General features: G+C 32.8%; 2 protein-coding genes across 2 annotated transcripts in view; one reads left to right on the forward strand and one right to left on the reverse strand.

Annotated features, from left to right (window-relative positions):
* The window catches only part of LOC21407826, a 12,208-nt gene extending 9,416 nt beyond the window's left edge, over positions 1–2,792 (forward strand). The window contains exons 8-9 of the mRNA XM_010101382.2: positions 401–544; positions 2,078–2,792. Coding sequence (XP_010099684.1) covers positions 401–544; positions 2,078–2,266 — 333 coding nt within the window. The 3' untranslated portion in view covers positions 2,267–2,792. The remainder of the gene's footprint in view (positions 1–400; positions 545–2,077) is intronic.
* Positions 2,793–5,062: 2,270 nt separating this feature from the next.
* Positions 5,063–8,230, reverse strand: LOC21407828. Its single transcript, XM_010101384.2, has 2 exons — positions 7,481–8,230; positions 5,063–5,651 (listed from the first exon to the last, which is right to left on the reverse strand). The coding sequence occupies exons 1-2, from the start codon at positions 7,758–7,760 to the stop codon at positions 5,281–5,283; spliced, it is 651 nt and encodes a 216-aa protein (XP_010099686.1). The 5' UTR covers positions 7,761–8,230; the 3' UTR covers positions 5,063–5,280.
* Between the last annotated feature and the right edge of the window lie 6,723 nt (positions 8,231–14,953).

Genomic DNA, 14,953 nt, shown 5'->3' on the forward strand with positions numbered 1-14,953 from the left:
TATATATATATATATGAGGCCACGGATTTGTGCATCATTTTATGAGTTTTCTTTTCCTTTTTTTTTCCTCCTTTTTTTTTTTGTGTAATAAAGGGATACAATTATATAGTAAGTGGTACACACTTCCGATGGTGTCTCCCTTTTTCTTTCTTTATGCTTGGCTTCTTGCCGTATGTTTGGAACTAAAGTGTGCATTGTAGCTGTTTTTCCTTGATTTATGAAATTCCAAAACAAAACTTGGATATACTTAAAGTTTATTATACTGTATTAAACTCATATGAGGGCCAATATTTTTCTGTCTTCTTTGATCCAATCTTGAATTGCGCTATGTATATTCATAATTTTTCATAACTATTTCGAATTGCATAAATTGTTGAAGGCAAGTATTTGCTTGGTGCAGGTGTTATTCCAAAATGATTCGCCTGCAACTTTACTTGCACGGGTGATAGGAATTGTAGGTCCTATTGAACAAGGCATGTTGGCAAAAGGCCGAGACACGTACAAATATTTTACCAAAAATCACATGCTTTACGAACGGAATCAGGTAATAATTATTATTTTTGAACCATTTATTATGGAGGAGCATGCAATGATAATATTGCCGACTGAGATTTCTTTTTTTTGTTTTTTTTTTTTCTTTTTTGGGTGAGGGAAAGATCTCTTTTTATATGGAATGCAAACACACACACACACACACACACACACACACACACATATATATATATTATAAGAAAAGGGAAATGAAAGAGGACAAGGGGTCCACCGAAACAAAAAACATAAGCAAGAAAAAAATCCCAAAAACAGAGTCTAAATCAGACCCCACAATAAACTACTCACTGCAAAATAAAATCCCACCCCCTTAATAAATCGGAAAATGAAAACACAGTGCATCCTTTAGATTGAGAAATCCATAAAGCTACCCAATATCTAAGTCTATCCCAAAGATCATTACTATTTTCTTGTGATTTCACATCCTCTTTTATTTGCACCCAGCTGTGACCGCTGCTCTGGATGGTTTTATATTCATGATTTCGTTTTTAACTGTTCCAAATTTTATTATCTTTTATCTTTTTTTTTTTCTTTCAGAATTCTGATAGTCTTGGATAATTCCCCTTTACTTAGTAAATTGTTCCACCATTTCTATGTGTACTTACACTAATGGGTTTACAACTTTACATGCTTTGGAGCCAACATAAAATTTGGAATGATTTACGATATGCTGCCCGGAAGCGGAGACGGATTCTTCCATTTTTTGGTCATCTTCTATTTTTTCTGTTTCGTAATTCAATGGAAAATTCGAAAGAGTGAAAGGAACCAGTATTAGAGTTCCATGGGAAAAAAAAAATTAGAGTTACATGGCTGTTTTCTTTGTTACTTGGATGCACTTCCTAACCAGATTCATATAGTAGTATCTATCCATGCTAACAAAAGAAAGGAAAGAATGAGTGGAGAAAACTTCGGGTGCGTTTGGAATTGATTTTTGCTTGTTTCTAGAAATGTTTTTGCACACCTTTTGAGGCAAGAAAATAAAAACGGTTTTCAAACCGTGTTTGTTTAGCAAATATTTTGAAAACGAAAACGAAAATAAAAAACAGTGAGAATGGTTTTTGTGAAAGAATTAGAAAACGGTTGAAAGTTGTTTTCCCTTTTCTGTTTTCATTTCCTAGTACTTATCAATAATGTTATAATATATTAATTAATAATTATAACCAAAAAACGATTTTACTTTTTTATTATAGTTAAAACAATCCCTTAAAAAACTAACCAAACGCAATTTTAGAATCGATCTTAGAATGATTTTTAGAACAGTCTCATTTTTTCTTTTGTATTGAAAACAAAATCATTTTGAAAACGTTACCAAACGGGCCCTTCATAATCATGTGGATTTTTACTGGGTTGTGCGTCTGTGTTTATGTGGCAACATGGCTGTTCATAGACCTGTATAGGTACATATACACACCCACAAATGAAACAATCTATTACAGACACACAAAATAATCATACATGCACACATTGATCTACAATTTATATGATTTTTTTATTGAGAAATGCTGAAGATGCCCCATGCATTATTCAGGAAACAAATAGGCTGGAATACTTGATACCGAAAAAGACATCCTTGAGACATCGACTTCCGATGGGGGACCAAGGATTCATAGACTTTGTTGCTCATTTGCTTGAGGTAAACCCTAAGAAGCGGCCATCTGCATCGGAGGCTCTGAAGCACCCCTGGCTATCATATCCTTATGAACCCATTTCGGCTTGACTTTTTTGGGGGTTCGCTTGATTGTGGTTAGATGCAGCAGATGCACCGATGTTTTCGTTAGTGTCTTGCAAAGGGTCTGAGAGGGGAGGGCCCCATACATTTGATTGGTTACCAGAACTCATTATCTATTTAAAAGTGATTTCGGAAGAGATTTGCACTTTCACATTTCCGTGCAACACGTTCGTTCAAAGGTATGTTTGGCTTGTGGTGGTGATGCCCCTTTTTTCCCCGTACCCTCACCAAGTTGTACTCCTGTTAACCGTAATCAGAATGTAATTGTGCACGTGCTGTATTACTAGGTTCATCACTTTGTTTTATGTAGTGAAGGGGGAAGTCTCAAAATTCCTGTTGTACATGATGTTTGTGATAATTCTTTTTAGGTTAATTAGTAATATCTTTGTGAAATATCTGCCTAATCCAGTTTTGGCTTGGCTCTCTTCATGTGCTTCATTGTAACAGACGATGTGCCATTGAGCTTTGTGCTTCTGTGTAATCTTATCTCTTTTTCTCAGTCTCTTTTAGTCAAGTATAGCATCTCTCTTTTGGACAAGTAATGGTTCCCATCTTCTATTATTTATTATTTATTATTATTTGCGTTATCTACTACTTGAATCCAAAACTTAATACATTAATAGGAACTCATTCGCGCACTTGACACCAATTAAGGCCTCTTTTAGGATGATCTTCTATTATTTAACATTCTAGTTTTATACATAGACAATATGGGTATTTTTTTTATTTATTTTAAAACCAAAATTTTCAATGGAAGAGTTAATTGCAAGAAAAACAATGAAAGGGGTTTATTATCTACACTACAAATGAGTGTTCAGACTCTATTGCTGACTTTCTCATATGTTTCTTTTTTCGGTCTCTTTTACAAAAAGATTGCAACGTCGATAAACTATTATACTAGTAGTCTTAATTTTTGACTGTTGGATTTGATTAAAATCATATTATATTGAAAAAATATGTTTAAAATATAAGTTTTGATACAGATTTAGCGATTGAAAAGTAAAGGAGTACTAGTAGTTCATTTTTGTAGGGATTACCAGATAAAATCCTTAAAAAAATGATAAAACCTTTGATTTTTTTTTTTCCCTGAATATATAGCGTTCAAATTTTTAAGAATATGTTCTTTATAAATCAAATATCTGTTACGAAAAGAACCTGTTACTCGTAGTTTACGAAAAGAAATTTGTAAAAGTAGATAACACAAATAAAAAGGGTGTAAAGGAGAAATACTATAGTTCATTTGATATATTGTTTAGTCAAAAACACACATCAGCAAACAACAAAAGAGAATCAAATATATTACATTTTTGTTTTGTTTTTCCTTTCACTGATAGACAATAGACCACAAGTATATATAATGAACATTATGAAAGCACAACAATCTGGGTTTCGCTTAAAAAAAAAAAAAAAAAAAAAAAAAGGGTTCCGTTATGCAGCAGTATCTTCAGGTCACCTTAAAAAAAAGCTCACCAGGGATTCAAAAAATTAAATATAATATTTAATTTTTACTAACTTTAATATTTTGCCTCAAATATTTTTTAAAAAAAAATTTAAATAAGAAAATTAAAGAAAGACACCTCAGTGGGCTTTTGTTTTGATATTTTTAAGTGAAGCGCTCTTTCTTATTTTCAAGAACTTGGAGTCAAAAAGGAAATTTTGGGGGAAAGTAATAATAAGCAGACTTGTAAATATTGGTTAAACATAGAATAAATGCGAACGAGCCTAAAATATATATATAAAAAAAACAAAAAACAAAAAACAAAAAACAAAAAGAATGAATGTTCTTCAACCAAAAAAAAAAAAAAGGGGGGGGTTGAAGGCTCAAGAAGAGAGGGTGTCATTCTGGTAAATCTATTTTTTAAAAAATGACTTGCTTAACAAAATTAAATTGACACTATATTTAGCACTCATGATTTACATGTTATTATGAGCTATGTGATGTCATTTTTGAAAGTCCATTGGTGCATTTATGATTATCCACCCTCTTTTACCAAGAAATAATTGGCTTCCACATAAATACAATCCACAGTCACGAGGCAACAATGTTAACTCAAACTTAAAACCACAAAAATGAAAGGGGATGGCTTATAACTATCTTTTACTTTTGAGGCATTTCTACAGTGAAGTTCATTGGTTTAGTGGAACAAGTTCCGACAACTATAATACGAATGGATCTCACAATATATTAATAAATTGAGATAAAAAACTTATACTAAAAACAAATTAAGATACAAAAATTGAGATGAAAAAACTTCTACTAAAACGATTAAGACACAAAACCAATTAATCATTCTAAAAAAAAACAATTACCAACTGTCTCCAATTACTTGCACCGGCCGGCAGGGAGGAATCTTGTAGATCATTTTTTGTTTTCAACAAAAACAAGATTTTTTGCATGCTGCTTTGGAGTATGGAGTTTGGAGTTTGTGTGTGGCACCAACAGCGTTTTGATGCTCCTTGAGAATGTGTTTTATTAATGTGGATGCTTCAGTGAGATCTACTGGTGATTCGGATGGCTGTGTTTTGAATGCTTTGGCTGTTCGTGAAGGGATTATGTGGCTTTGGAGACGGATGCTGTCAATGTTGTCCATGCAGTTCATGTTTGCTCACCGCGATCCCCAGAGGCTAATTTATTCTTTTCTTTTTTTTTTTTTTTTTTCTAACCACGTGACAGAAAAATTTGTCAGGACGCTAAAATAAAATAAGAACTTTCACAACATAAGATCAGTGAAATTCTATTCGAAACTCAAAGAATACTAAAAAAAAAGAAAAGAAAGAAATTTACCATGCAATCAGTAGAACCGTACAAAGTTTGTCAGACAAATACTCTACATTCCTTAGAATTACAAAATTTTCAACACGCAGCAAGCACTTGACCATTTCTGATAGAATATGTTTGGATTAAAAAACAAAAAAAAAAAACAAAAAAAAGATAAGAAGATCAGGGATCAAAATGCCTCTCGAAACATTGAGATCTGCCTAATATTTAAGAAAGATTTCTGTTAGCTCTTATATCCTAGAGCTTGGTTTTGAAGATTTTGGTTGTCTTCTAAGAGACGGTCGTATTCGAGCAGTAGATCCGCGGCTTGCTTCTGAAGGGCTTGAACATGGGCTTCAGCAGTTTCAACCTTCTTATCCTTCTCTTCAGATTTAATTTTCAACTTCTTCAAACTTTCTGATAATGTGGAAACTTCATCTTTAAGCAACTTTATTTCCTTGGAATATTTCTGTTCCTTTTCTTTGAGCTGCATCTTCTCCTTCTGAAGTTTCTCAAGTTCTTCCTTGGAAGATCCCACACTACTCCTCAGTCCAATGAGTTTCCGAATATAATGGTGCATTCGATCAATAATGAAGCCGAGAAATAGGGTAAAACCTACAAGATCGATTAAACTTCAGTGCACGATGAGAAATAAAACTACACGCTGCGTATAAAAGGGATGAGATAATAACATTAGTGTATCACCCTCTACTATTTTTATGGTCAATCATATCAGATAATAAAAACATCATCTGGACTGTTATATCGTACAATCAAGTTCTCCTTTTTAATCATTTTGAAATCGAACACTTATGTTAGGCGTAAATACAGAAAGCGATCATCTTTTTTACTTTTTATTTTTTATTTCTTATTTTCTATTTTTTATTTTTCTACTATTTAGGACTTCTGTTATGGGGTGATTGAGTTTTAGTTTCAGTAGAAATTTCAGGGTTAGTCTAGTTTCCACTAGAGTTAGAATTTCCTATCTATATACATGCTTTATTATGCTAAGCTTTTCGGAGTTTGATTTATGAATTTTGAGAACTATTCAGATTATGCATCCCTAGTTCTATTTCTGTAGCTCACCCTCCTTGACGGTCCCACTCTCTCTCTACCTTATATACTTTTTCTCATGGTCCAGCACCACTAACATAAGATGGCTCCAAAACCAACACACTAATGTTGAAATAGCAAATACTTAGCCTTTTCCTATACAGCAAGGGGAAAAAATACACAATTTTGGCATATATATAATTGTAAACATCGAAACTAAGTCATCGGATATAATGGACAGCATAACTAAGCTAGATCAATATCAAGCAAGTTATGATTAATGATCATCGGTTTTAAAGAGCCAAGATATTAACCATAATGCAAGTATTTTGGCAAAAACAAACAACAAAATGAGACAACATTTAATTTGTGTAAGAATAATCTCCTACAGTTGCCATGTTTTTTTTTTTTTTTTTTTTTTTTTTTTTTTTTATATAATAGAAACTTTATCGATAAGAATCAATAACAAGGGCAAAGGACAAGGTATCCTCAAGCAGGAAAGATACAGAAATTGCCAGGTGTGAAAAACCAACAGTTGCTTTTATGAAGTGGAGAGCCAATTAAGAGAACACACCACACAATCACTATTTCAGCTAAGAATCCATGGGCTAAGTACGGAGGCAAGACACGGCACATTTCCATTCACTGTTCATGTGTTGGGCTTAGAAGCCTAACTAATGTTCCGTTCCATTCTGTTCTGTTTTGTTTTGTTTTGTTTTTTGGGGGATGCAGGATCCTAATTTTCATTTTCTTGAGCTCCCTTTACAAATAATCATTCTACGACAGTAAACAGCAAAAATGAATATGCGTTCAACTTCAAGCTTATAAAACAACCTAGCATCTTTTGGACAACTGACTTCAATTGGATTCAGAAACACTTAACCCATGATCTCCAATACTGTGTAATTCTTTCATTATTACTATCTCATGTTTCCCACACAAAAAAAAAAAATTAAAAAAAAAAGTTATCAACCACACTTAAATTTACTTGGTGTGGCTAGAATGCCAATTAATCAAATCCATCCCTTCTCAAAACCATGAGGGAAAGAAACAGACTAAATGGAATATTTCCCTTCTCTTGTGAGCCCAGTTATAGTAATCAATCTATGTGTTCATATGTTATTTCTTAATATTTCCTTAGAGATCATGCAATTTCATCCAGGATTAAGTTAATATAAGATTTTGGAGGAAAAAAAAAATCTCCAAGATTTTATGTTCTCTCCTTATAAACAATAGCCAGGTTGCCATGTAAGTCAAACAATAAACGACAAAAGTTCTTAAGACCTAGTTCCTTGTTTTACATCTATCAATTGATTCCTTAATGTCACTTACTAAAAAGGAAAAAAAATGTTGTATACATAAAAAAAAAAGAAACATAAAATTACACATACCCATGAGTGAAGCCTCAAGCAAGTGGGTCCTCCAGAGAACCTGATCCATAGGCGACATGGAACCGAGCTTTGCACCTCTATTCTGGATCTTAACAATGCTGAAGAAACTCGACATGAAAATCGCAAACATTGTCCCTGCAATTGTCAAAACAGTGCCTCTTTTCATCTTAAGTTGATCAAGACTCTTAATCACAAGCTCCCTCAGCGGCCCAATCTTAACCAACAGAAGGAACGCCACAACGGCCTCCGCGAACAGCACCAAGAAAAGCAACTGAATCATTCTTCCTCTCACTTTTACGAGAAACGACGATAATCAAAATAAGACGACACCTATTTCTTTTGTTGGTTTCAGAACCGAAAATCATAGGAAAATCCGAAACCCCACTTCGAAAAGCCCTTCCCCCGATTCGGAAATGCAAGCCAAAGGAAGACCCATTTGATCGTTCACGAAAGGATGTTTTTTTTTTTTTTTCTTTTTCTTTTCCTTTTTTTATGAAGGGCTTTTGTTTTTGATGAAATTGAGGATTTTAAGGCCTCAGATCTGGAGAGTGAGAAATGGGTTTCGGAGTGCTTACTGTTGATGTTGTTGACAAACCCAAAAGAGCTGGTTTTGGCTGCGGTTTTAGGGGTTTTTGGCATCTACATGGGAGTTCTTGAGGAAAGATGGAAATGAACTAAGGACATGACAGAGGGCAGCGAGGGTATTTCACGCGACTACTTTTTTCTTTTTTTCCTCTTATGACAATCTTGCATTCTCGCGGTAAATAAAAGAAATTTTTTCCTTTTATGCTTTCACAAAAAACAAAGGAAAAAAAAGAAAAAGAAAAAAAGATGTGTACTGAAACTTTACACCATTGATTGGATCATTGGAAGCACTTGGTTTGGCCCTTTGTGCTGTGTTCTGGTTCAATGAAGTTAATTTTATAAACATATACAAATAGCTACTATATATGGTAATGGTGTATATATGTATGAGAAACGTTTCATTATCGCGGTGGGTTATGTGATGATGATGAAGGCACTGAAGGAAACGAGACTATCAAATGAATCCATAGTATCCAATAGTTCTTGTTTTCTTTTCTTTGTTTTTTTTTTCTTTTTTTTTTTTTTGGGAAATGTCATATCTTTGTTCAATATATGTGTACTCTTTAAATAATTCTAATGACTGGTTCTTGTATAATTTGTTTCATAGTCTCTACTGTACAATGTTCACATGATTTATGAGTGTGTATTATGATGAATTAGAAAGGGTAAGAATTGCGTTGTAATTATGATAATTACTAATTAGTTGTGAATTCTTGTTTTCTTTTCTCCTTTTTTTTTTTTTTTTTGAGAAATGTCATATCTTTGTTCAATATTTGGGTATTCCTTAAATCATTTTTATGAATGGTTCTTGTACAACTTGTTTCATAGTCTCTACTGTACCATGTTCACTTGATTTATAAGTGTATATTATGATGAATTAGAAAGGGTAAGAATTGCGTTGTAATTATGATAATTAGTTGTGAGTTCTTAAGAATTGCGTTGTAATTATGATAATTAGTTGTGAGTTCTTGTTTTCTTTTCTTTCTTTTTTTTTTTTTTTTTTGGGAAATGTCATATCTTTGTTCAATATTTGTGTATTCTTTAAATCATTCTTATGACTAGTTCTTGTACAACTTGTTTCATAGTCTCTACTGTACCATGTTTACTTAATTTATGAGTGTGTTATTTGATATGATCATTTGCATTTTGACCACATGTCATATTTAAAATTACTAGTTATAGTAATTTGTATATGTTTTTCAGAAATATTATTAAAACGTTTATCTGTGAGTATAAAGGTGGTTACACATTTAGGACATTGTAATTTTCAGGTTTTCATGTGATTTAGGTGTTTGTTACGTGATTTAGGTGTTTGTTATGTGATTTGGTAATTTTCATTGTGACCACTGGCCATCTTTAAAATGACTAGTTAATTGTTTTCATTTCTATAGGCGTTCATATGAGAGAAGGTTTTCGATATAGGCCTTTACAGTAGTGGGCTGGGCATGGGCCGGGCCTAAGGGCCCCTCCAGCCCTAGCCCCCGGCCCTGGCTCTTAAGGGCTAGAGCCGGGCCCGGGCCTAGGCCCTTATAGGCCAGCCTTACTAATGGTCTTGTAGGATCTTCATAGAGCCGGCCCTTTAAGACTTTATTGGGCCGGCCCTACTAATGATCCTGTAGGACCTTCATAGGGCCTGCCCTTTTGAACTTTATTGGCCCGGCCCTACTAAAGGCTCTGTTCAACGGTCGAATTTATGGCCACTGAGTAGGCACAGGTCGATCGGTAGAGGCATCACCGGTCGACCGGTGGCTTACAACTTCTCTGCTATTGGATGACCGGATTACACTGGATTCATCTTAAAACTTAATTTTAATCTAAGTTTCTTAATGCACTTGAGCTTCACTTATGAATAACAATTTTTTAGGATATTTTTTTATAATTTCATATTTGATGACGAAAAAAAAGTAATATATCATATGCCCAAAAAAATTATGATTTTATTGAAATAATATGAATAATTACAAGAAAATGATTGGTTGACTGGACGACATAGGTCGGCTGGTTGGTACTAAAATGCCTCAAACCTCATTAAAATTTCATGTCACGGGTGTGGGCCTTCACAGGCCGTGCCTAGCCCTTCGCGTGCCTGGGCCTTGGCGGGCCTGGGCCGTGCTTGGGCTACGGGCCTGGAAAATGAGGCCCCTTTTGGCGTGCCGGTCCAGCCTGGTCTATAACAGTACAGAGTCGGCTATGCCGAATTGACCACTGTAGCGGGCTGGGTTGGGTCGTCTATAGATGGCCCGGCCTATTTGACACCTCTAATCATAATCAATTTTCTGAATAAAAACTGCCTAAATTATTTGGTAAGCAGCTTTTTTTTAGATTCTACTGGTGATTTTTTCATTTGATGTATAAACGGTAAAGAAATCCTACTACTAGCAAGACAAAGTAGTTTAATTGGTATGACCACTTGGTAATTTCTATAATGACCATAATTAATTTTTTGAATAAAAATTGCTTAACTTATTTTCTAAGCATTTTTTTTTTTTTTAATTTTAAGATTCTACTGGTGGTTTTCTCATTTGTTGTATAAACGGTAAAGAAATCCTACTACTAGCAGGACAAAGTAGTTGAATTGATACGCTACGGTAATTATTGAGATTAGCACTCGGTAATTTCTGTAATAGCCATAGGCATTTTTTTGAATAAAAACTGCTTTAGTTATTCACTAAGTAACTTTTTTTTGAACCACCATAACAGCATATTTGTCCTTTATAGTTATTTTAAAATAGAATTAAAAAATAAATAAAAACAAATAGACAAACAAAACATCAAAACATTAAACATACTCCTACCAAAAGTTCAAAATATAAAAGTGCTACAACAAATGTGAAACCAAAATTAAAAGAAATCCTGAAAAATGGTTCGCAGCATCATCTACTTTGAGATGTGGTAGTGGAGCCCAATCCATGAGGCCGCAAAGATGCGTGGAGTGGTACTGGGTTACTAAGGGATTGTTCTTTTGGAGTATAATTTGAGTGTAGTTTTTGAGTTGAATTTAAGTTATAACTTGAGTTGAAGTTAGAACTTGAATAAAGTTGAGTAAAATTGAATAAAATTGAAACTTAAGAGAACGTGAATTTGAATAAAATTAAAACTTGAGTTGTCCTTTTTTGAGTTTTTTTGGAGAAAAGAACATGCCCTAAAGGTTTGTATTTTGGGGCCAACCTAGATTCAAGCTTTAGAGCCACATCTCGCCTCTCTACGTGCAACTTCTGCATTTCTTATTTAGAATTGTGAGTTATGTATATTTTGTAGGATGTCAGAAGGACAGGAGAATACCTGTTGGATTCTTGAGATCCGTAATGTAGAGGTGGCACGTAAAGGGGCGAGATGTGGCTCTTGACTTATTAGTTTACCTTTAATTTTTTCAGCCTCGTCCGACAGATTAGTTTGAGTACTCTGTTACTATCATTTTGAGTACTAACGTGGATTGTCAACATTACCGTAGTGCACCAATTCAAAGTAGGATTTCTTTATCATTTCAGAAATTACCGTAGTGTATCAATTCAATCACTTTTTCTTGTTGGTAGTAGGATTTATTTACCGTTTATATATCAAATGAAAAACCACCAATAGAATCTAAGAAAAAAAAAGCTGCTTAGTGAATAATTTAAGCAGTTTTTATTTGAAAAATTGATTATGGTCATTATAAAAATTACCGATGGTAAGTGTACTAATTCAACTACTTTACCCTGTTAGTAATAAGATTTCTTTATCATTTATACTATAAATGAAAAAATCACTAATATAATCTAAAAAAAAAGATGCTTAGTGAATAACTTAGGTAGTTTTTATTCGAGAAATTGATATGGTCATTACAGAAATTACCAAGTGATAATTTCAGAAATTAACATAGTGTATCAATTCAACTACTTTGTCATGTTGGTAGTCTTACGTTATTGTGTTAGTTGGCTGTTTGGCAAACTGAGTTTTTTTTTTTTTTGTAAGTAAAGGTCTAGAAAATAGCAACTAGAAATCATCATGGTATTCCGGATTAATACAGTGGAGTTGGTGCATTGTGCAGATTAGTTGTTGCTAACAAATAAGGAGAAGATAAAGCCAAACACGTGAAGATCTCGATCTTTTATTTGAATTTGTACTTGATCTGATTTTCTAAGGAGGTTCGGATTTAGAAATCAAGAAAGATAATCCGGAGGATTTGGAATTCAAATTTAAAAGAAGATTATGCAAAACACATCGGAGAGAATCATGGAGAAGAGATAAGAGATTTGTATTTGAACAAGATTCGGTGAGCCATTGGAAAGATGAGATAAAAGGCTTAAGTTCAAGAAATAGTGTTACGCTTTTGAATGTGCAGAAATTTCCAGAGGGTGTGCTGTTGAGAGAAGAGAGAACTTGTTGAGAAGTTCTGAGCCCTGTTCAGTGATGAAAGTATGAACGACTGAAGGGAGTTCAGTAGTTGAATGTGAAGACGTATGGTACACGCTAAACAGAGTCATTGTGCGAGTTCATCACAGCCGCGTCATAGTCTAGGAGGGAGTCTTTGAGTGAATAAGTCCGTTAGTGTTGTAATTCTTGAAGTATAGTGAAACTGTTTACTGTCTGGGCGTGGCCCTATAGAGTAGGTGTGCGCACCGAACTGCGATAACATATCGTGTGCATTTATTTTACTTTTTGCATTATTGTCTTTCCGTAGTAATTAATCTGAAGAGTAAGAAAGCAGGTGGTGTTCCAACATCATCTGGAACATCAGACGTAACATCAGATCATACATGCAGTAGGATTTCTTTACTGTTTATACATCAAATGAAAAAACCAACAATAGAATCTAAAAAAAAAAATCTGTTTAGTGAATAACTTAGGCAATTTTTATTCAAAATGGTCGTTACAGAAATTACCGAATGGTAATTTTAGAAACTACTGTAGTGTACCAACCTAGGATAGTTCATACTGCTATGCAGCACGGATTCTTCCAAATATCACAATTACAAATAATTGATTAAGAACTTTCATTTTTGGACCAATATAGGCTATGGACTTCTTGCGTAGACAAAGTCATGAAGATTCAACTGATGGAAGAACATTCAATTATATCCACAACATCAGGATTATAAGACAACATCCTTCCAGATGGTTAGAGCAGGGCTTCACTGCTCCTTCAAGATGTCAAGGCAAATGCTTCCATTGCTGTTTATGTTTGGGGGGAAGACCTTTGTTCTAAATGCCACCTGCAAAAGTCCACCGATGTCTGAGTGAGTGAGAGAGAGAAATCGGACCCCTACAATCTGATGCAATTATGCAATAATATGTGACTACGTGACAATGACAGCGGCACCCTATTTCGTTTGAGTTTTAACAACTCAAATAGTAGAGATTTAAACTTTTTTAGTTAGAATTGTAGAATCTAAATTGTGGTGATTTTAATTGTAATTTGAACCGGTGTTTGAATATACAAATAAGTTATAATTTGAATTGAAAATAAAATCCACACTATGTTTGGATAAAGTGTTGAAAACTGTCATTCAAATTTTGTAACAAATATTATAAAACATCATTGTAAATGACATTAAAAAACATGCAATATGGATGAAGATTTGTTTCTCTCTTCATTAGGAGGACATTAAAAAAAAATAATAATCTCAATTAGAATTAAAACAAAGAAATTATAACATTCTTAAGGTTGAAATTGAAGAGAGAGAAAAAGTAAAATCTGAAAGTGTTGAATTGTTGACAACAATTCGGATAAAGTGTTCATTAGAATTTTGTAACAAATCTTATAAAACCTCATTGTGAATGACATTAAAAAATATGCAATATGGATGAGGATTTGCTCCTCTATTCATTATGAAGACATCAAAAAAATAATAATCTCAACGAAATTAAAACAAAGAAATTATAACATTTTTAAGGTTGAAATTGAAGAGAGAGAAAAAATAAAATCTAAAAGTGTTGAACTGTTGACAACAATTTGGATAAAGTGTTGAAAACTGTAATTAGAATTTTGTAACAAATATTATAAAACCTCATTGTGAATGACATTAAAAAATATGCAATATGGATGAGAATTTGCTCCTCTATTCATTATGAAGACATTAAAAAAATAATAATCTAAATCGAAATTAAAACAAAGAATTATAACATTTTTAAGGTTGAAATTGAAGAGAGAGAAAAAATAAAATTTGAAAGTGTTGAACTGTTGACAACAATTCGGATAAAGTGTTCATTATAATTTTGTAATAAATCTTATAAAACTTCATTGTGAATGATATTAAAAAATATGCAATATGGATGAGGATTTGTTCATCTCTTTATTATGAAGACATTAAAACAATAATAATCTCAATCTAAATTAAAATAAAAAAGTTATAACATTTTTAAAGTTGAAATTGAAGAGAGAGAAAAAGTAAAAATTTGAAAGTGTTGAACTGTTAATAACAATTCAGATTGTTATAATTTTAAAATTAATACACCTTTAACTTTTTATTTTTTGCATAATTGTTACACGTTGAACTTTGTAAAACTTTTAATTGTTATACGATAAAGATATTATCTATGTTAATTTTCAGAAATTGATTATTAACTTTAATGCCATATACCAAAACTGTTAAAAATAAAAATATTTAAATATAATGTGTTAAAATCAAAAGCTCACGGACTAATGTGTTACTTCATTCAAAGTGTCTTTATGTTCAAAATTAGTATACGTTTAGTTTATAGATTTAAAATTATGATTCATAATTATTCTCAATTTATGTATATTTTTTATGAAAAAAATATTATAATGAATCACGAATCGTAATTTAAATTATGACACGAATTCATCAATTAAACGCATAAGACTCATAGTGCCCATAACACTTTTCCTAATAATTTCAGAAAAATCTATTTTTTTTTAATTTAAAAAATTGCTCAAAAAGTGTATGA

The sequence above is a fragment of the Morus notabilis genome, unplaced genomic scaffold (assembly GCF_000414095.1).
Source record: "Morus notabilis unplaced genomic scaffold, ASM41409v2 Scaffold172, whole genome shotgun sequence".
Lineage (NCBI taxonomy): Eukaryota > Viridiplantae > Streptophyta > Magnoliopsida > Rosales > Moraceae > Morus > Morus notabilis.

Excerpts from the sequence above, each read along its gene's own strand:
- LOC21407828 (XM_010101384.2), bottom strand. The coding sequence starts at position 7,760 with ATGATTCAGTTGCTTTTCTTGGTGCTGTTCGCGGAGGCCGTTGTGGCG. Across the intron at positions 5,652-7,480 it reads GCTTGAGGCTTCACTCATGG|GTTTTACCCTATTTCTCGGC; the intron begins GTATGTGTAATT and ends TCGATCTTGTAG.